At 46.2% G+C, this 22,066-nt stretch overlaps 3 protein-coding genes across 5 annotated transcripts in view; 2 read left to right on the forward strand and 1 right to left on the reverse strand.

The window, feature by feature from the left end:
- The window catches only part of fndc3bb (fibronectin type III domain containing 3Bb), a 43,526-nt gene extending 35,615 nt beyond the window's left edge, over window positions 1–7,911 (reverse strand). Inside the window, 3 exon segments of the mRNA XM_077012196.1 lie at window positions 73–215; window positions 7,072–7,285; window positions 7,831–7,911. Coding sequence (XP_076868311.1) covers window positions 73–186 — 114 coding nt within the window. The 5' untranslated portion in view covers window positions 187–215; window positions 7,072–7,285; window positions 7,831–7,911.
- Window positions 7,637–13,880, forward strand: LOC143519103 (neutral cholesterol ester hydrolase 1-like). Of its 3 annotated transcripts, none has more exons than XM_077012199.1 (5): window positions 7,637–7,840; window positions 10,404–10,632; window positions 11,158–11,227; window positions 11,330–11,501; window positions 11,698–13,880. In XM_077012199.1, the coding sequence occupies exons 3-5, from the start codon at window positions 11,160–11,162 to the stop codon at window positions 12,316–12,318; spliced, it is 861 nt and encodes a 286-aa protein (XP_076868314.1). In that variant the 5' UTR covers window positions 7,637–7,840; window positions 10,404–10,632; window positions 11,158–11,159; the 3' UTR covers window positions 12,319–13,880. The 3 variants fall into 3 exon arrangements, with proteins under 3 accessions (XP_076868314.1, XP_076868312.1, XP_076868313.1); XM_077012197.1 differs by lacking the exon at window positions 7,637–7,840 and adding an exon at window positions 9,585–9,835; XM_077012198.1 differs by lacking the exons at window positions 7,637–7,840; window positions 10,404–10,632 and adding an exon at window positions 10,785–10,968.
- Window positions 13,881–18,082: 4,202 nt separating this feature from the next.
- Window positions 18,083–21,754, forward strand: tnfsf10 (TNF superfamily member 10). The gene is made up of 5 exons (XM_077012203.1): window positions 18,083–18,434; window positions 19,188–19,334; window positions 19,561–19,606; window positions 19,685–19,804; window positions 20,429–21,754. Exons 1-5 carry the CDS (start codon window positions 18,321–18,323, stop codon window positions 20,890–20,892), a joined length of 891 nt encoding a protein of 296 aa, XP_076868318.1. The 5' UTR covers window positions 18,083–18,320; the 3' UTR covers window positions 20,893–21,754.
- The last annotated feature ends 312 nt before the right edge of the window (window positions 21,755–22,066 follow it).

Raw genomic sequence — 22,066 nt, forward strand, 5'->3', positions numbered from 1 at the left:
TGAACGGAAGGGACCATGATTTATGTCTAATTCACAGCATCGGGGGCGGGGGCGGGGTGTTCTTCCACTTACCTGTTGCGTGGCGTCCCCGTTAATCATGGGCGCGTGGTGCATCATGGGAACTTCGCCATTGAGCTGCAGCAAGGGCTCCAGGATGTGGTCCGTCATCATCATGGTGACGTACATTCATGGAGCCTCTTCCCTCCGCACAGCCGCTGTGGAGACAGACCCAGGGGGTCAGCGTCCCGTGCCAAAACCCGTTTTTGAGTCATATGGCGAGCGTGCTAATTAGGTTCAGACAGTTCGTTAAAAAGGTCATCTGAGCTCCGTCTTCACACCTACACGCACCCACACATGGACTTCCAAGGAAAGTTGCCATCAGATTAAGTCTTAAGTGAGTGAGGTTATTCTGAAGTCACCAGCATTTATATAATGATGTAATCCATACAGGAATTAAGTAATCTGTATATAAAAGCAGTTATAGGATGACTGCATTTCAGCCACATCTGGGAGACCAGGCAGAGGTTACCGGGGGGGGGGGGGGTTGTAGAAAAAGGCAGGAGTTGAAAACGTAGAAAAATGAGTAGAAAAAGGCAAGAGAAAACAGAAGAAATGAGATGCTCCCCTCGTTAAAATCTGATTAAATGGACAACTTACACTTCCTCTCTTTGTCACTCTGTTTATCTCTCTGTCTTTCCTGAACTCTCTCCAACTGTAACCCTCTAAACCCGACGATCCTCCGGCCACCTCACAGAGTCCGTTTCTGCTCCCGGGGATGATGGGAGACCTCACGGCTACGTCCCGCCTCCTCTAACTGTAACTCGACCCAGAAGCAGTGGAGCCCTGCAGGGCCACAGGCTGCACGCGAGACACTTCTGGCCCTGGGCTGAGCATACGCACCACAACCCCGGGCAGCCACGGCTGGCGGATTCTGTTTCGGCGGAGATGGTGGCTGTGGGCCATCTTTAGCCCAGCAGCACTGGGAGGACAGGAATGCCACTTTCACGGTACATGTCAGGAGAATGAGGGAATGTGTATTGCACCTTCAGTGGGCAATAAATACCTTTATACCTCCATGGCAATGAACACCCCCCCCCCCCCCCAATGCTCTTACTGCTCTTACTGAAACAGCCATATCGAGTGCATCGAGATTCATTGACAGTCTCTGGGAACTACAGAATTATTTTATTTCACTTCTTCATGCCTGATCCAACAGGCACTAGAGTGCACCCTGTAATTACCACCATCAAAAATCATTAACACTGCACCTTAGCACAGCAAGCCTTGGGGCTCACAAACTAACACTCAATCTCTATCCCCCTCTCCCTCTCTCTCTCTCCCTCCCCCTCTCTTTTATGCTCTTCATTCTTGCCATTCCTCAGGATGACTGGGGCCTCCACCTTTTGAGAGTCTGAGGTGGAGTTTAGAAGTTACCCCCCCCTCCAGGGGAAATGATCCATGGGTTGATAAATACTGGGACCGAGGGGAGGGTGGACACAGAGGCGATACCCCCTACCTCTGGGGGTCATGTTGTTATTACCACGTCACAGTGATCACCGTGCGGGCCACAGACAGAGGCCTCTTTCACACGGAGACGGCAGACTCGCATAGCGCGGGGGGATTCCCCCGGTTTAGCCCCCGCTTTGCCTTGGAAACAAATGTTGCCTTGGCAACAGCATCTAGAACAGGCCCCCGAGGCCCTGGGATGTAGACCATCTTCAGATTACAGGGAGCGCGAATCTAGAAGGGGCGTCTGGAGGTGCCGTAAACCGCACAAGAGCTGGGAGAGTGCTGCTCAAACCCCAACCCCCACCCCCACCCACACCCACACCTCCACCCCCAACCCCGCGTGCTTTCCGAGTGACTTCACAAAAATCACCAAGAGCTGCAGGACATGTCGACCACCAGTCGGTTAACTGCCCCCAACTCTTGAGACACAGGAGGAAACTTCCGCTGCACACAGGGTCACCTGACACGGAACCTGTCCAAGCACTGAGGTCATGATAACAATATAATTGAGGACTATTATATCTGCCCAACAAAAGCAATGGTGGAGCAGTTACACTGTCAAACTGCCCCTCTCCACGCTGCTGTGGAGGACTTTATTCTCCTTCAAATCTTTTTTTCAAGTCTGGCACTTTTATAGCTCCAGATGGGGAAGCAGTCTGGCACAGGCCCTGTAATCCAGCTAATGATATGTAATAACGCAGAGGAAACTGTAGGAAACCGAGAAGCCATTCCTCTTCCTCCTCCTCCTCTCCCTCTCCTCCTCGGCTAGAAAGTGTTTTCCCAACAACAGTATCTAAACAAGTAGATATAGACACACCACAAACACTCCCTATGTCCTAGTCCCAGTTTTGTAAGTAAAAAACCAACACTTAAGCATTCCTGAAGTATAATAGTGTGTGTGTGTGTGTGTGTGTGTGTCCTACTTCCTGACTGTTTTCTCCCCCAGTTATTCCTTCTCACCTCCAAACATTCACCGTTTCCAGAAGCCTCCCCATGAGTCATGTCTGCGACTCCGATCAACATTTACTGCGAGATGAAATCACGTCTTAAAAACATCCCTGCAAATAATCCCTCCTCCTCCTCCTCCTCCTCCTCCTCCTCTCTCCACGCCCCCTCCCGCAGTGAGGTGGCTTTTCCCCGGGCCCGATAAGACCCTAAACGGGCGCCTGCAGGAAGCCAAGGACGCATTGTGCCGACGTTGCTCCAGCATTATCTGGAGGTTAGCCCTGATCTAGGCAGTCTGTTGATCCTCAGCCCTGCTGGTCACGTGGCCCTTTACACATCTCCTAATGCAAAGGCTGATCAATCTGAAGAAAATATCTACATTGTGATACTTTCTCACCAATACCGCAACTGCAGTGACTACTTTACAAATGCTCTGTCCTTATTTAAGCAGCACTGTTACACGACTCTTGAGACAGAATAAAAAGAGTTAGAAATCTATAAAAGAATGTTATAAACCTTAAAACGCTTGAAAGCGCCGTTAATCACGTGGCAATGAAATGAGTTTACAACCTAACAAGTCGTACAAGAAAGTGCCGAATCCCATTCATGACACCAACAGTTTGGTTTGAGTCTTGGGACGAGCATACGAGAAGGTTCATTTACAAAATCCATCAATGGAAAAACGTGTTGTATTTGAATATCACGTCAGGCAGGTGGGGAGGTGTGCAGGAATGCTGCGTCACACGCTCAAATCGCACGCCACACGTCACACGCATGCCTCTACCCTCTCCGGCATGGACGACTCCGACCAAATTCAACCCAAAGCTGTGTTATAACGTGTGTTTTAACCGCCTCAGCCCGGCTCAGGAGCAGGTCCGGGTGCGCCCCGTAGTGATGAGCTCAAAGACCAATACGTAGGTATCCCGACGAGCTCAAATCCCGCATATTGAACCATGTTCATTCTCTGATGCCTTAAGAATGTAGTGAAATGCTTAATGTGAATTTACAGGTGAGTCTGCAGGAGTCTAAAAGCTCTAGTGTCCACCGGCCATGTGACACATGTGCATGCAGCAAAGTGCAGAGCAACCCCCCACCCCCCAAAGGTCACCAGGTCAAATTCCTCATTCACGTCCTGGTCTCCACTACAATTGACACAACAGTCGCTGGATTGGGGGGGGGGGGGGGGGTGTGCGCGCAGCCAAGGGGCACAACTTCCCCGGGGCGGCTGTAGTGGAGGTAGTGGGTGGCACATCGAGCAAGAGTCACGAGAACTACGCGCTACATCTAAAGACCACACAAACAAAAGAGGAGGAGACTAAGAGTGAGTGCAGGAGTGCGCGCGCGCACACACAGAGCTTGGACCACGCACCTGGCCAGGAGGATAAAAGAGGTCGAAACTAAGGAGGCCACGTTACACACCTGGTTCAGCTGCTCGAAATAACACAGAACCTCTGACGTACATTAGCAGCCCAGCCGAATTAACCAGCGACCGTGTCATCATCGCGACCTCACTTATGCCGTGGGAAGACACACATGCCCCACCTCAGACTCTCAAAAGGTGGAGGCCCCAGTCACCAGAGGAGCTGTTGAAACTGGTTTACGTCGCAAGTCACCGAGGGGCAACAGATTCCGACACATCCCGGTTAGAAAGAAGCGAAGGACGACCCGGCCACGAGTAACGCATTACACACGTTACTTTTCCAAGCTTTTTATTAGTGCTATGGCCACCTCATTTAAACTTTAGGACCTTGTTATTTGTCTTTGAGCAGTGTTTAAACAAATGTGGTGCATGGTGCACTCACCATTTCAATGGCTTGAAATGCCTAAATCACAGCATCCAAAGTACAAAGAAGTCCCTGTTCTGGCAGTAAAGCTATTATGTTTAGATCATGAATGTCTGGCTGCGGGAGAACCAGTCTTGTTTGGCTGTTTATATAAACAATCCAAATTCAATTCTGTTCAGATTGTTCTTACCTTAAATCCTGATCCAGATACTTTGCTTACAGTGTTTTGCTCAACAAAGCCCTTTACACCAGTCATTAATGCAATATTCTGCATGCAAACAAGCTATTCTTAACATTCCGATAACCCAACTGGCTTCAGAAGGCACTTCCAAAGGCCAGGATGAAAATGGGCCACAGAGTCACCTGGACTTTATGAGCTCGGCGAGGGATTAATCTACCTGCAAACAGACTGCAAGCTCTTGTCATTTATTTTAGGGCAGACTTGGAAAAGTTGGGGGGAAAAATGTAGAGTGAAATGAGTCATCAGCAGCTGTTGCCGTGGGGAAGCCTTGAGTTAATAGAGCGTCTCACTCCAGGCTCCGGGAGATCTCGCGGGTGGCTCACGCCATAGCCATGCCGCATGGCCTCTGCGGAATTAGGACATCCCAGCCAATCACATTCCTCAGGCCTTAACCACATTACACATCAGTATTAGCCTCAGCAAGGAGAGGGCCACGTTCACGTTTATACCTTTAACCACCGCCGCCACTAAAGTGACATCAATTTAGATAGAGGTCCTATTCCAGCCAAGTCCAAATACAAAATCCATAATCCCCCTCTAAATTGCCTCCAAATGTTCCATCAGTTTTTCATAAGATGAAAACCTTTAAAACTACAGAGTGCCTTGAGGGCAATGGGTTTTCACAGTAACTTGGCACAACCCACACCGCAACATCAACAAAGGCAGCTGCACAGATGCTTAAAATCTTCCTCTCACGAACTGATGGGCAGATGGACTGCAACACCTAACCTTCCCTTGCAATCAACCAAATCTGCCTCATATTTCTGTCAGTGCTATTTGTGGGTGAACATCGGCGCTCTTCAAAGATGACCCTCGGAGAGGGGTGTGGAGAGGACCACAAGAAACCAGGTGTGAAACATACGACTCATGGAAGAAAAGGTAGCAGCTACACAGGCTACGATGAGAGTAAACACTGTCCCCCGCCAGTGAAGGTCCCAGGATAACCAATGTGTGCTCCTTTCCACAACATGCAACGAAGCACATTCTTATCTGCACGCATTTGACACACTAAACGTCATGATAAAAACTCCAAAAATGACCTAAACCCATCTGAAGTAAAAATAGCTGGCTGAGGTACACCCAAAAAGACCGTTGCATTTTTATCAGATGTGGAAATCGGGCCAAGAATGGCACTGAGCAAGAATGCCACAGGCTCCACATTCTTTCAGAGTTCGTGTCAGTAGAGTTCGCGTTGGGCCGTACAAAAGGGTGGCAAAAGAGGGTTAAAATAATCACCACCACGATTTAAAGTTTCCTTAAAGTGTTCCGTGACGATAGGGAATCAGATAATATAAAGGTGCACGTTTGGCACAACCCTAAAGACAAACAGCAGCTGGTGATATTGACGTTCACGAAGGACACGTCTGAGGTAAAATATAAATAACTATAAAAGTAAACCGTAAAGAAGATAAATCCTGACAAACATCACACCACACAGTTTCAGCAGTGGCCTTAACAGATGGACGTTAAAAAGAGGAACTGGAGGGGGAGGTTGTGGAAAACGGGACAAGGCTGCCGTGTAAATTCAGAGGAAAACGCTCTTCACCTCAACATCAGCTCTGGAATGTCACGTGACCATCTATTTGGGATCAGATTTCCTCCAATACGTTAATACGAAGTATTTTGAAACGTTTTAAAAACACCACTTTAGCTTCTGTACCATCAATAGACGTTACGCAATTTTCCTTTTTTTTATCATTGCCCACGATACGTTTTCTTCAAACTTGCGTCTTGGAATAGATATCAATAGTTTACATCAGCAAGGTCCGATAAATCAATAAATTCCGATACGTCCCAAAGCTGCTCGTTGCATAATGACTCCAACAAACTTATTACGAAGTCTCGGCGCCTTGGGCAACTAGATTGCGTTTTGCCCTAGATCTGTGCATTTAATATTTGCATGACGCCATCGCGGTCTACTGACTTGCTGGAGTGATTTGACGTGTCACTTGCAAAAAACCGCTTTAGAAAACACTCGCTTTTATTTAATGAAGCGGTGCGTGTTACGGTGAAAGTGTTCAAATGCCCCCGAGTCTTTGTGATTAAAATCACGTTTCATTTTCGCCATGTCTCCCGTTTCGATTTCCAGAATTTTCCTAATGAGCAAAACAGTGGCGTCCCCTTCCCCCACAGATATTAACCCACATATATTACCCCACAGATATTCAACATATCGCAGCACATTTCAACTTTATGAAACGATACTACGCAACGACTTGGTCAGTCTCCAAAATCCTGCGGACGCAACAAAGTGACCGAGAAGCAGCAGCAGGGTGATAAAAAACTTTCAAACCCGAGATTAAAGTCGTGCACCACAACCTGGACCCGTGGTGTGAAGTTAAACGCTGTTGTTAACACATAACATCATATTAATAAAGTAGACGGCGTGTGTTAGTCGAAGAGTTCGAGCTTAAGATTTTATGTTTCGTTTCGTTTTCCATTCAAGACGTTTCTCCGTCACACCACAGCCGGCGTCTGCTCGCCACGGCGGCTTTATGCAGCTCTCCAGCTCGGCTCGGTTACCCGGATCCCCAAAGCTGTGTCAAATGACAGCGTCCTATCTGACTTAAGTGTAAAAACGAGTTTACTCACTCCGGATTCAGCGAGTCTTGCTAATCCACGCGATAGTCCTCCGAGCCTGAACCTGAAGACAGAGTCATTCCCGAGTTCTAGGTCCAGAGTGGCCCGGACGAGTCCGCCATGTCAGTGATGTGAGGGGGGAGAGGGGCCCACATTACCGTATTACACCAAGTAGCTTCAACCTGTCTGTACAGACATTCCCTCGACAAGAGCTGCCTGAACCAGGCTAGGATTTGTACAAGAAAAACAAACATATATGAGTTGTAAACAAACGCTCTAATGTAATTTGATCATAATATATATATTTTAATTGTCTCACTAAATTTAATCTCTCCCCAAGTCTTTCACATAGGCGCACGAGCGCGCGCGCACTCACACGCACGCACACACACACACACACACACACACACACACACACACACACACACACACACACACACACACACACACACACACACACACACACACACACACACACAAATACAAATACAAACACACACACACACGCACAGCTTTTGTGTGTTCCTCAATATCGCTATAATGCTGTGGGGATTCTGTTACATATACTGCTTCTCTTGGTACACATTCGAGGGGTTTCCACGACATAGAATCCCTTTTAACACCAACCAACGAGAACGGGACTGAAACAAAAAGTGGTTTACTTTCTTGGTGCGCTGGAGGAAGGAGATTAGAAAAGAAAAACAACAAAAAAGACAGAAAAAGGTGCCTCCCCAACTCGAAACTATTCATAAACAAGGAAACATTCCTCACCTTGAGCGAGGTATTCGTCTTTTGATGTTTAACAAAGCTGAATGCAAGACTAAATGAATGTGTGCTTTTGCTTGACGAGTCTGCCACTGTTGCACTGGGAATACAAGCGCACATTCCCGAGAGCAGATGTTTGGTCTGGCATGATTCTACTTGATCTGTGTTCTCCTGGTGTTTGGGACACATTACACTACCCTGTTGGTCACATTTACAAGACTTAGGACTTTGTCAGCAACTCTGAGGCGACACAGGAAGACTGCGGTTGGTTAAAACGGCACCTTTAATGAAAAATGAACATAAACAAATTACAAAATACTCTTTTATGATCTTTCCAATGCATTCTTGACGTTTTGGTTAACGAGTCCCATGTTGATTAATGCTTGCTGTGGAAAAAAACAATATATCCTAATTGCATATGGGTTCCACTCACTAAGAATTAGTTTAGATAAAACATGTGGACTGTATTTACCTCCTTCTGACCTTATCAGTCAATCACACATGTGGGAAAACAGAGGAGATTTGTAGGTAGGTTTGAATTAACAAGACTTTGGTCAAAGGCAGACAATCATCTCACGTCCTTCATGCCTGGAGTGAAAACCCTCTCTCTCTCTCTCTCTCTCTCACACACACACACACACACACATACACACACATCATTTGTGCTGTCTGCCCTACTTTCTATCCAGCTGCATCTAGGCGTCTACACAGATGTGTACAGCCACAGTTAAGGACACCCAGCCTCAAAGGAAGAAGCAGTAGTTTAGATTTTACATCGATTAAACGTAATCTATGTCCAACTAATATACCCTGTCATTATGATAGATATTAGTAGTACTAGTAGCAGCAGTAGTAGTAATAGTAGTAGTAAATATTGTCAAAATAAACTTTATTGGCTCTGTTTCTCTGTTGGCTCTGTAATGTTCGATTACATTGGCAGATAAGTTGCCATCACACGCTTCGATTACTTGGGTCGAAGGTAAATCACAATGATGGACAACAGCGCCATCTAGTGAACTGTTATCCATTTACAATATAATTACTTGGTCTTTGCTGTAATTTGATAATTATTCAGGAAGAAACATTTGTGAATGTTAGTCTGCCTCGTTTACACAGTCAGATACCATCCGAAGGAAAATTGAGTTTGCGTGTCGTCTAGGTTAAAGTAAAACTACAGACAAGTTGCTCTTGCGTTAGTAGGATAACCAGTTTCTTATGCGCAACATGTGCGCAATACAGTGTTGTGCACAATATATGTCATCATAGTTTTAAAGAAAAAATGTGCACTGCCTAAACGTTAATATTATATATCCATATTGTTTCCTTTTATTGGTACGGTGTATTGTAGATTCTTGTAGTTTTGATATTTTCATGAATGATAAAAAAATGCACCCTGCATTCCAGGAAGACTTGTAAACATATCCGCATGGCGCGGCAAAACGTCTTTCAAAATTAAAGTCTCCAGTGCAATGAACTGCCAATGATTTGCATTGAACCCCGCCTTATTAACCTTATCATTTTGATATCCCCTTTGCGGTTTTTTTTTTACTAAATCTTAACATCAGATGTCTGTTCTCTTTAATGACCTAAGATGACTGGGTGTTTCACCTTTCCAGCACAACAATAATGATTTATGTCGATCAAAAGTATTGACAAAATTTTAGTATTCGTGTTTATTCAGAGTCAGTGGATGCTTTACGGCTAATTATTCACTATTTTATTACATGTAACGCAGTTGGACTTTTATTTTAAAATGTGCTGTTACTCCATAACCCCTGTCATTAGAGCAACTCGGTAGCAAAATGTAGTTCCCAGATGTCAGACGAAGTCTTTGCTGAATGAATCGCGATTTCATACTCGTAGTAGTCCGATGATGCGGTCAGTTTGGGTCGCAGCATTCTTACTGTCAGTAGCAGCGTCTTATTATATTTACCTCCCGCTGCCCAGCACAATCACGGAGCCGTGGAAACTTATGTTACTGGATGCAGTATTTCGTTGTATGATGTATGTGGTAAGTTAGTAAGTAACGCTAGATTATCACTTGTGATTATTGTCGAGGCATCTGCGCTCTGTCAGGTCATAACAGTCATAACATTTATTTTAGGACGGCAAACATCTGTTCGTTACTTCAGAGTTTAGTGTCAACAGTACGAATGCCCATGCTAAGTGGAATGGATATGACATGTGAAATGGTTGGCAGCTATCACTTGTAAACTCATTTTTTATGTTTGTGCAACCAGTTTCACATTTTTTGCTTATTTTTAAGAGAATGTTTTCTGTGTCGGTATGCAGACTCATCCCACCTGTACGGTGTGCACCATTTCTTCTGTGCAGGAACCTTGACGTCTGGTTGTAAAAGTCGATCTAATTATAACGCTAAATTATCAACATATAACTATCACGAAACCTTATTTTCTTTTGTTTAGTTTTGTAAACACACATGCCTTTTCTTATTTTCATAGAGAGATTAGCAGATTACTTTGGCAAGCAGATTAGCAGCCTGGGGTTTGTAATACTGGCCATTAAAACAAGGGGCTTTGTTTCTTAGAGCTTTTCTGGCCTTGTCCTCTTTCTTTTAGGGTAATCTCATCCAAGATCTTGGCCTGAGCCACCATATCCGCGTCCTCAACTTTGTGGTGTCGGTTCTTGAGCTGCGCGGGCCGCACTCGAGTGAGCTCGTGCGGGTCACCGACACGTCCTTCTCGGGGGTAAGCGCGCGCGTGTTCCAGTCTACCGCACCCGGACCTGGGCGTCTTAAAAGAGGAGTGATCTACTTCCATGGTGGTGGATGGGCCCTGGGGAGTGGAAGTGAGTGGACGCGTTCTTTTGTGCTCAGAGAAGAAATATGGGTCTGTGAAGCCGGTGTTCTGTCGAGTTGTGCTTCGCATCGGTGTGCTAGTTTGCGGTTTTGCGCATGCGCAGACCCACAAGCTTGTCATTCGTTTCCACGCCCATAAATCTATGCTCCCTTCAGAAGTGGAGAAGTGGGCACTCTCTGCTCAAACGCGCCCTCAAGTGGTCAGGCCTAAAAATATCAAAGAGCCTCTCCTTTGAGTAATTTAGAGAACTTACAGTAGGTGTGGGTGAATGTACACACCCTGGACACACGTGTCAATAAAAAAAAATTCCAGAGTGGAGTTGCATGTATGTATATTCATTCATTGTTATGCATTACATTAAATATTAATATTTATCATATTTTTCATTTTGACAAATAGTGGTTAAATAACATTGTAACGATTTTGCTTGTATGTTTGGTTTTTAGTCAGTTCCATATCCCTTAAATTTTCTTCCCATGTAATATTTTCTCCTACGCTTACTTCACCCCAAAAGGAATGCGATCTTACGACCTCTTGTGCAGGAGAATGGCGGAAGAGCTGGATGCAGTCGTTATATCGGTGGAGTGAGTATTAAACCGGGTGGGGGGGTCAGTGAACTCTGGGTTCCTGTGTGCATCGCCCTGTAACGTCCTGGTGGTGAAGACCAGCACCTCCTGCGTCTCCAGTTACAGGCTGGCTCCTGACGCACGTTTCCCGGAGCAGTACAACGATGCCCTGGGTGCATGCAAGCACATTCTGAAAGCCGAGGTGCTGGCCTTGTTCTCCGTGGACCCAGAGAGGGTGGCCGTGTCGGGTGACAGCGCCGGAGGAAACCTGGCCGCTGCCGTAGCCCAGCAGGTACTGAAATTAGATCAGATACACGGCCATTCGGCCTGCGAATGATCAGGTACTGAAATTAGATCAGATAAATAGCCATCCGGCCTGCGACTGATCAGGGCATGTAGGTCGAGGCAGTGCATGTGCATGCAATGAGTTCAGCAGTGAGTTAATGTAATGTTGTTGTGACTGTGGCGTGGTTTGTTCTTTGACCCAGCTGGCCGTGGACACCAGCGTCTCCGTGAGGCTGAAAGCGCAGGCACTTGTTTACCCCGTACTCCAGGCACTGGACTTCAACACGCCGTCCTACCAGCAGAACGGCAACGTGCCCATCCTCTACCGCCCCCTCATGGCCCACTTCTGGCTGGAGTACCTCGACGGTGACCACAGTCTTGTGCCTTCCTTGCTGGCCAACAGCCACATGGCCTTGGGTCAGAACCAGGAAGCCGAGGAGGCCCGGGTCAAGGTGAACTGGACGCGTCTCTTGCCACCCGCCTTCCACAAGCACTACAAGCCGGTGGTGCCTTGGCGTGGCACACCGCATCTCCTGGATCAGATGCCGGGTCTGCTGGACGTCCGGGCGGCGCCGCTACTGGCTGAAGGCGCCGTCCTGAAGAAGGTCCCGCCCACCTACATCCTTACCTGCGAACATGACGTGCTGCGGGACGACGGCCTCATGTATGGCCGGCGTCTGGAGGAGGCGGGCGTGGCGGTCACCACTGACCACTACGAGGACGGTTTCCACGGCTGCATGGTCTTCGCCTTCTGGCCCGTGTGCTTCTCGGTGGGGAGGCGGAGCTTGAGGAACTACATCGATTGGCTGGAGCAGAACCTTTAAGGTTCTTGCCTATTTTGATAGAGAAACTGTTCTTAAACGAGTGTAGGAAGGCAGCAAGCTCTAGAGGTTTGCAATAGCTCCGATTCCTCATCACATCCAGGGTAGGTTAGCACTGGCAGGACCGGCGCTATGAAGCTGCCACACGGGGAACTTGTGTTGCTCCGTGCTGCTGTATGCCGTAGCATTACGACGACTGCTTCTCTCTATTCTGTACCACAAACAAATCAGCCTGTCAGCTAATTATCCAGCCAATCCAAAAGTGGATCAGACTTCTGAGAACAGGGAAATTAAAGAGAAAAACAATGTTTGCCCTGAGAAATCCAGTATTGCACCACAGCTGTAGAGGAAATTGTTGCATATGTTTAATTTACATTCCTTTTGATCTAGGTGCACTAATATATTACAGAGAGTAGCCTTCATGTGAGGATATATTTATGAAGTTAAAGGATTGATCTTTACAGGGCATGAAATCAGCTAAATACTGTAGTTCGATGTACTTGATATGCTTGAATCACAGAGAGCTGGGTTAATTTTAAATTTCACCGATTTTATATTTTGTATGATTATTTTATGGTACCTGTGTAAGCAAAACTTCATACCATTTAAAAACTGACAACCTGTTAAAGGTGTGAGAAGACAATTTGTTTATTTATTTATTCCACATCTTGTCACAAACAAAAAGACACCAGGAGCTGTAAGCTGAAATTTAATCTGGAAGTCTGAAATTCCTGAACTGAGTTTCGCAAGCTTCGCTGTTGGCAGTAGAGAGGATGACAAAAGGGAATTTCCTGAACAGAGTGGAGGTTTGAAGGTAACATGAGTTGGGGTGGGAAGGTGGAGGAAGGTGGGGGTAGGTGTTGGAAGGCAGCCTTCACCTCCAGCACGTGGGAAAGGCCGTGGGCTACGGACTAAGTGGTGTGGAATGCTTGCTCGAACTGACTTCACCTTCACCTGTGGCACCAGTTGCAATACTGCTCCTCCGTCTCCTTCTGCCAGTACAGCAGAGGACGCATGAGAAACAACCATAACTCTAGAGACAGTGAATCAGTCCAGTATTTGTTACAGGATATCTGCCCGGTGTCCTTCAACTCAGTTAAACATGAAAGAGAAGACGATTCGGAATGTACGAATCAGGTTTTATATGTTTTTGTCCTGTGACCATTGATGGTCTCTTTTATCGGTATGAGATATATGCTTTTCTGTCTTCTGTTATGCCCACCATAAAACCTTAGTGTTGGGTCCATCTGCACATGAAGGGACACTGTCAATGTTTATTTGATACTGGGGATTTCTGTGTGTTATCAGTGTGTGTGTGTGTGTGTGTGTGTGTGTGTAGACCTCTTCCTCATGTTCTCCGTTAGATATATGTATGGTAAGAACCTCATTATATATATTGTAAGAACCTCTGATTTGTGATTTGGCTGCTGAATGTAGCACCAGTGATTGGTTTGTTTTTCACGTTCCAACAGATCTCAACCTTGTGTAAATTATGTGGTTGACAACATCTACCTCCCCCTGTTAAATCACTCATCACAAGCTTAATAAAAAAAGAAACAACTTGTTATACTTTTCTATCATGTGGAGAGCTCTGAAACAGAAGGACTTGTGCAGAATCCTCTCGTAGCATCCTGTGACAGGAGCCGTCTCATGGTGCCACATGTGCTAGTATGGCCCAGAGGCTCAGCTAGCATGTCACACCGACTAGAATAACCTGTCGCTTCTCGTGCCCTGACAGAAGAAACTCCTGTGCATTTATTTAAACAGCAGAAGCACTTTTTCTGTGAGTGGTAGGGCCATGTCATGTGACCATACCTGATCCCATCCCAAAAAAAAAATAAAACATTGCACACAACCTGATACCTAAATGAAGTACTTTCCTTCTCAGGGCGGGCTTGTCATGCCAAAGACTCTTGGCGTTGCCAAATCCGTCCTAAGTTATGACAGTATCTAGTGAGTTAATTATTTATCTCATCTAAAGCCTTCTCAGGAAAACATACCCGAAGGAACTCACTGTGAATGTGAAAGTTCACATACCTGACTCGCTGAGGAATGTTATCTTTTGAATATAGTTCACATTGTTCATTACTTCCTGACTTTAAGGGGTAGAGGCTTGGTCTTTCTGCCCTGCTGAAAGTGTTCTGCTTGGTTAGGATATACCGTCTTTTTCTGATGACAGGACAAAACTACACACTGACTCACACAAACTGCTGAATCTCAGCTTTCCTTTGTCTCTCGGAGTCAGCGTACTGTGGAGTACTCCTGAATATAAAATCATTTTAGAGTTATTGGTCCAATTCCCTCCAGAGACACTTGTTGAAAACATACAGTGCCTTGGCATGCTCACTCCAGCAGCCCAGTTATTGCTCAACAGCGTTTTCCACGGACCTGGCAACTCCAGCAACACATATAACGTGTCTCACTGGCGAAGACATACATAATGCAAAAGCTGTACGTGCCTGCAAATGAGACTCTTGTGCAAGTTGTAGCCGCTTCCCTGTCTAGGCTGATTTGTGCACTAGTGCTGCAAACACACAGTTTGGGTCCATTTATCTTTCCACACCCAAGGATGACCACTTGGCTTTTGTAGTTTTTACGCCCATATAGGGAAAGATAGCCAACCAAGAAAAAAAAAAAACCAAAACTATCTACTGCACATCAACAAGAAGGCGGGGCTTGTTATTTTCCCCCATCGCCATTGGATGACCACAGGATCCTTCCATATAAAAAATGGGATTATAACAGTATTCCGTCATTGCAGCCCAGTTTGTGTGGAAAAACCCTCTGTGTCCCCAAGGGAAAGAACAGAGTCTGTTCCTGCCCAGGAGGAGAGCTGGGAATCTCCCCTTCCAGATCGCCTTCAGAGTCACGAGTGATATCACACAATGGCACAATACTCCTTACCACTCTGACCTCTAACTCTCGCCATGGCTGGTCCATGTCAAAATATAACTGCGATCTCATTTTCTTTTTCTTTCTCTCTTTTTCTGCCTCTATCATACTTCTCTGGACTGCCCCCCCCTCCCCACTTCAAAACCACTCCCACCCCCACCACCACCACCCAGCATTTGACTCTAATACACTTCTTTCCTTGCAATAAAGCAGGGCCTCCCAAAGCTGGGGGGTTGCTTTCCAGCCAGATTCTTGATTCCCCAAGTGCAATGAAGCATTGAGTCAAGACTGCATATCACACCACACTCTCATCACACTCCCCAGCAACAATGTGATCATGTAATCACCCAGAAAATGCTAACTAGAAACAGCCTTTATTGTTCCACAGGTGGGGAATTTAGCTAACTAGCCCACACTAGCTCTGTGCTCTTTCAAGGTTTGGTGTCGGGAAATGTTGCTTTGTCTAAATCTGTCAGGACACATTTTTCCAGCTATAGAACATATATATCCTAGAGCTGCCCACACACACACACACACACACACACACTTACACAATGTCACCTGGGACTGAACTTGATTGCATAGCCAGATCTAGACGCCTGGACCATGTTCTTGTCAAATGAGCATCAGCGCAATAAGATATTCGGGATTGCTTAAGAGTGGAAAACAAAACTGAAAAAATGTGCAGTAGGCGTTAGTGTCCACCCTAGGACAGAAAACGAGCTAGTCCCCTGTGCTAGGACAGAAGATGAGCTGGTCCCCTGTGCTAGGACACAAGATGAGCTGGTCCCCTGTGCTAGGAGAGAAGACAAGCTAGTCCCCTGTGCTAGGACAGAAGATGAGCTAGTCCCCTGTGCTAGGACACAAGATGAGCTGGTCCCCTGTGCTAGGACACAAGATGAGCTGGTCCCTTGTGCTAGGACACAAGATGAGCTAGTCCCCTGTGCTAGGAGAGAAGACGAGCTAGTCCCCTGTGCTAGGACAGAAGATGAGCTAGTCCCCTGTGCTAGGACACAAGATGAGCTGGTCCCCTGTGCTAGGACACAAGATGAGCTGGTCCCCTGTGCTAGGACACAAGATGAGCTGGTCCCCTGTGCTAGGCTCCAACTGTCTCCTGACCTAAATCTGGCTTCTGATTCTCTCCTCTGGCCTATACACACACACACACACAAGCACATGTGCCAGACCTTGCAAGAGGCCTTTGTGCTCAATCTTAATCAGTCTCCTCACATATAAACGAGGAGCAGCTGCCATAAGCGATCAGTTAGCGTTTCTCTGCTGGAGCTTTTCTTGACGTCAGCTAAACCAAGCCAGGCCAGAACTGAGCTCAGGCTGCTCACTACCAGAGTTTCCAGCCTGGCCATTGGTTGCTTTGCTGTTATTCTTGTGTGTGTGTGTGTGTCCCTCGGATCCCTCTACCTCCCTCCACGGGGCCTGGATGCCAGATACGGGTCTGGTCTGGTTGCAGCATTGTTTAGGTTGCCTGCTGTTCTGAAGAGGGTCACATGGACGGGGCCTGGCCTGGAGAGACTGCGTCGGAGCGCAGCTGGCCGACCGAGATAGACGGCGGCGATGGCGGAGAGGGAGGAGTGTAGAACAGAGGGAGGTTGGAAGGACAAAGGGAGTGAGCAAGCAGGAAAGGAAGCCGGCAGTGGAACAGCACGGGCCCCGGACCCGCCTGTCTGCCCAGTGGCCCCGTCCTGCACCAGGCACCGTGAGCCACGCTGTGCTCAGCAGATTAATCACGCGGCAGCTACACAACCTCTTGTCCACTCTTCTTTTTTCTTTCTCTCTTTTTTTCGCCGTGTGCATGTGTTCTTGATTGTGCTGCCATTAATGTTAATGCATCATCTCGCATGTCTGCAGCGTCTGTCTACGTCTGAGCTGCGTTTTCGGGAACGAAAGGCGGAGTGAAACCCGTTACCTGGACCTTTACAGGAAGTCTCCCCTCGCGGTCAGGGCTAGCTGGTCTCTCCCCGTCTGCTATCCATGTAGTGGGGGCGATTTAATCTGTACATGCGGCATGCATGCTCCGACTCGCAGGGTGAGACCAAAGGAAATGGGGACAGAGTTCTCTCTCCATCCAAAAAAAAACTCACTCACTCAATCCAAGTTCAAATAAGAAGTTCAGCTGCACGCATCTTTGAAAGTGAACGTCAGAGAGTTGCACACAAAGGTCACGTCTACTTAGAGAACAAGTCTCCAGCAGGCCTGGGCTCAAACAGCCCACAGCACTACACAAATGGATAGCATTTAATACAGAGGCAAGGAAGCGATGCAGAAACAAGGCAGTGTCTGATTAAAACACGATGATGCCTGTGTCCTCTTGTGCATACACATGTTTTGAATATGTCACAGGGCGGCTGGAACGCATTCGCCACGAGGTAAACAGATCCCAAAGTCTGCTTGAGATTTGTAATTGAATGTCAAGATAACACGATTGTTTGCTGATAAAATAAAACTACTTTAAAACATCACGTGTATTAAGGGTCCCCCGGTGTGGCTCTTCTCCGGCCTGGCTCGGCTTGAGAGGAAAGACTGGATCCGTCCGGGTTTAAGGGGGCCCTACAGAACCTGTCATCGAAAGCTGACACGGCAGGCATAGTTTCATAAATCATATGACTAAAAGCTCCTTCGCTTACAAAACGCTTTCCCGAAGAACAATACGACTTGAATACTCCCTTGAAACATTTGAAAAGCTCAGATTACAAACACATGTTAGAACTGGACTTTACATATAGTCTGTACAGAAACTCACACAAGTTGGGGAGTTTTTTTAGTTGTTGCCCTGAAGGCTTCTCTGAAATAATGCAATAAAATATTCACGAATCACAATGTGGTCATGAAATAAAAGCTGGATTTGCTCCGACTCAACAGGTATGTGTGTGCATAAACGCGAGGGCTGTTCCCAAACAAGGAACACAAGAAAACCTGTTGGGTCAAACCCATTGCGGTTCGGTGTATAGAAAACGAAAGCCTTTGCGCCTTTACGAGAAGGTAGTCTTCGTGTTCCTCCGTTTCCTTGAAAGTCAGCCCTGCTCCGCCTCCATGTTTGTTCATATGTGCGGGGAGAAGGAGGTCGCTTGCAGCTTTTGTCCTGCTCTCTGGTCAGGATGACAGGATCACACACCATGCAGCACATCGGGCTCCTGCTGCTGGCTGCGGTTCTCCTGCAAACCATCGCCGTGGCTGTGACATTCATCTACTTCAGCAACGTTTTAACGACGGTAAGGTCCGTGTTATTTCGGAGCGAATTGCAATTGGTCTAAACTGGCAGATAATTATGGTTTTATTCGCACAGCAGAAGTGTGATGCGTGTGGAGTTCTTGGTTTATCGTCCGATCACTGCGGAATACGTATTTTGAGATCAAATGCAGGTTTGCGAAAACACCAGGCTGTTTTCTCTGTGCAAGATCTCCGTCTTCCCAAAGCTCCGTGGATTATGTTTTATTGGAGACCTTCCAACAGGTCGCTCACTGAAGCCTGCAGCCAAAGTTAAGCAAGAACAAATGTGATTTAGGCAGTCCATGTGCAGAGAGCTAATGTTATTCATAAATACGGGTTGTATACTGTAATACGACAAAATGAATATGACCTTACAAATGAATCAGTTTTGTAGCTCTACCATTTCTTTGTTGTGCCAGGTAGACTCAAACTCACTCTCTCTCTCTGTCTCTCTCTCTCTCTCTCACACACACACACACACACACACACACACACACACATACAAACGATTTAGTCTAACGTTAAATATTCTAACTTTTAATTTAGAAACTTTTAGAAACTCAAAGGCTGATTAAAAAGATATATTGCAATCGTGTTTTTAATTGCAAAGTAATGGTAATGCCTAGATTAACAGAATGGTTGTTACAGTTCTTGTTGCAGAACATTTAGACGCCTATTTACATATTCGTCTGTAGAGTGCATTAATATTGTAGGAACTTTACATCAAACTTCATATTTGTACTTCATGTTAACAGATGAAGGAGACATTTTCGAAAAGCAGCGTCTCTTGTTTGATGCGCGCCAACCTCAGAACCATAAAGGGTTTGGATTTGAGCTCCGCTGAGGGAAAAGACGACCCCTGCTGGCAAGTCACGCAACAGCTGCACTTTCTGATAGAAAAGGTATCAACTTCGGAGGGGGGCCAGGATGTAAATACAATGAATCCATTTATAGCTAAGATACAGTTTCCTCTTTTAATTACCTAAGGAATTTATCACGCTAACCAAACTTAATGAGCAATCAAACTCAGCAAAGGCAAATGCAATTTATTAGGCTTGTTTCATCTTGATAATTCACAAAGTGCTTGAATGATTTTATGACTAATGCTGTTTTTTCCCCGTTCAACAGTCAATGTCTAATCGCTACCAGAAAGAAATCTCCTCGGCAGTCAAAGGTAAAATATGTTTTTTGTCCATATATGCACTAACAAGTGTATTAATCAAGAGAGGCTAAACGTTTGGAAACTTTCCAGACGAAGTCTCCCGGGTCCTCCCCTCTCTGGTGATCCAAGACCAGGACGCCCCCCCTCGGCCCAAGGTCGCCGCTCACGTTACAGGCAGCTACACACCAGATGCGGACAGGGATGGTGGAGGTATGTATTAGATAAATAATAACTAGCTAGTACAATGCACTACCTTTTGAACGTTTTACGGGGACCTATTACTTACTTTCTTGCTCCACATGTTTTGAAAATCGACACGGAGCATTTCCTTATAAACTGACTGCACATATGAAGAGATATTTAAGCAGTAAAACATGTCCGCTGCGAATTACAGTTCAAGCAGCATTTTTTATGGTTGGACTATGGACTCACTGGGTGGAAAGTACAAATATAGAGCTTTGTTGCATATGTTCAGTCCAAAAGGATCTTGGTTTGTATAAAATACTGAATGCTGTCCTACTGGCTTGGCCAAAGATTGTATCAGTGGTGCTCTTAAAATCATGAGATGAACTCTTAAACCTTTTTGTCGTCTTGTGTGAAAACTAGGTATTGCCAGTAAAATAAAGTACAAATATCTGCATTCTTTTAAATGAATGTATTGTTCTCCATTTAACTGCATTCTACATTTAGATTAAAAAAAAGGAATTAGTTTGTAATCTGAGACTAGTCTCTGAAATATGCATCTCTTCCCTCTGTGCTGCCAAGCATCCAAACAATGGTTCTTTTCTGACAAACCCAAAGGTTTAATCCCTCCCTCTGGCTGTGTTGCTGTAGGTCCCTCCAACAGGAAGGTGTACGGCCAGAAGATCCAGTCGTGGGAGTCTGAGAAAGGTCTGGCCTTCCTCCAGAACGTGCAGCTGAGCGACGGGGAGCTGGTGGTTCCTCAGGCTGGTTTCTATTACATCTACTCCCAGACCTACTTTAGACACACACTCATGGAGGAAGAGGAGGAAGAGCGCGAGGAAGACGACGGTGCACCGACCGAGTCAGCCCGGGGCAAGCCCATGCTGCAGTACGTTTACAAGAAAGTGGGCTCATACCCGGTGCCCATCCTCCTGATGAAGAACGCGCGGACGACATGCTGGTCGAAGGACGCTGAGTATGGGCTGTACTCCATTTACCAGGCGGGCCTCTTCCAGCTGGAGGGCGGAGACAGGCTGTTTGTTACCGTCAGCAACGTGAGCACCATCGACATGGACGAGAAGTCGAGCTTCTTCGGGGCCTTTTTGGTCAGCTAAATCCCAGCGGGGGGGACGAGGGGGTTGGTTAACATTCGGACCGCACGCAGCCCCTCCCGTCAGGGGCAGGAGCGCCAGGACTCGGCTTGCTAGGCTAAAGCTTTGCGAAGCTTCCAGTGTACGTCTGTATATGTGTGCTGCGGTCCGCTCTCCCTGGACGGAGAGCTTTACCTGGTGGACCATGTCGCCAGAAGGTTCATACAACCGGACGGACCTGGAGCAGAGATGAAGGCCCAGGCGATGGACATCTGCGTGGGGTGACGGGAACAGTGAGGGGAACACGAGCTCTTTTGGGAGCACATCGATTAGGCCCAGTGGGCTGCAGGAACAAAGTGTTGCTCAAGAGGACTAGGATTCCTGGGATGTGTCGTAGCTGGAAAGGTCCAGCAGTGGAACGCTGGAGAACTAAACAGCACTGAACCAAAATACCGAACTGAGAAACACTACGAGGTTTCTGTTTGCTCATCCTTGGTATGTGATGTTATAACGTTGCGTAAAATTTGTAAAACGTGTCGTGTTCAAAATGAAGCATCACTGCTGTGGAGGAGTCTGTATAAATAACTTGGTTATCTTCTGTCACTTTATTTTTATAAATGTATTTTTCACTGACTGTCACCATTTGATGTGTTGTCCATGTTCGTTTATGGATAAATTGAGCCAAAATGGTCAAGGTTTGTTTGTATAAGAGAGATGTATCGTTGCAGATTGTCAAGATTGTTGTGACACTGTAAAATGGTGTATCACCTTATTCTTGATATCACACCTGTATAAACATACCGGTATTCCACTGAAGCTACTGGGTTGCATAGGTCTTATAATGTCACACTAGAGAGCACACCAAATAAAATCTTCACATATCAGCTATGGAGATTCAGTTGCTGTATACTAACACATTTTGAATCAAGGTGGATTATGCAGGTTTAAAATTTGGAAAAAAATCACAACACATCACAGCATTCTTCTGAGTTCATACAGCAGCGTGACGTAAACAGTGGAACATTCTCAAATTATTCATATGCACTACGTATGTTGAACATCATCAAATTACCAATTACTCATGTTTGCACTGTGGTCTGTGTGTACATAGGCCTGCCAGTGTACAACATTTCCAGATTAATTATTGAAGACTTGGAGGATAAACAGCATGTGAATGTTATCCTCCAGTACATACTAC

Source organism: Brachyhypopomus gauderio, chromosome 7, assembly GCF_052324685.1.
Source record: "Brachyhypopomus gauderio isolate BG-103 chromosome 7, BGAUD_0.2, whole genome shotgun sequence".
Classification (NCBI taxonomy): Eukaryota; Metazoa; Chordata; class Actinopteri; order Gymnotiformes; family Hypopomidae; genus Brachyhypopomus; species Brachyhypopomus gauderio.

Bases quoted from the DNA above. Each gene is read 5' to 3' on its own strand.
- LOC143519103 (XM_077012197.1), top strand. From the start codon at position 9,695: ATGATGCGGTCAGTTTGGGTCGCAGCATTCTTACTGTCAGTAGCAGCG. The intron at 9,836-10,403 runs GTAAGTTAGTAA...TCTTTCTTTTAG, and splicing joins TTCGTTGTATGATGTATGTG to GGTAATCTCATCCAAGATCT. The intron at 10,633-11,157 runs GTGAGTGGACGC...TCACCCCAAAAG, and splicing joins ATGGGCCCTGGGGAGTGGAA to GAATGCGATCTTACGACCTC.
- tnfsf10 (XM_077012203.1), top strand. From the start codon at position 18,321: ATGACAGGATCACACACCATGCAGCACATCGGGCTCCTGCTGCTGGCT. The intron at 19,335-19,560 runs GTATCAACTTCG...CCCGTTCAACAG, and splicing joins TGCACTTTCTGATAGAAAAG to TCAATGTCTAATCGCTACCA. The intron at 19,607-19,684 runs GTAAAATATGTT...GAAACTTTCCAG, and splicing joins AATCTCCTCGGCAGTCAAAG to ACGAAGTCTCCCGGGTCCTC.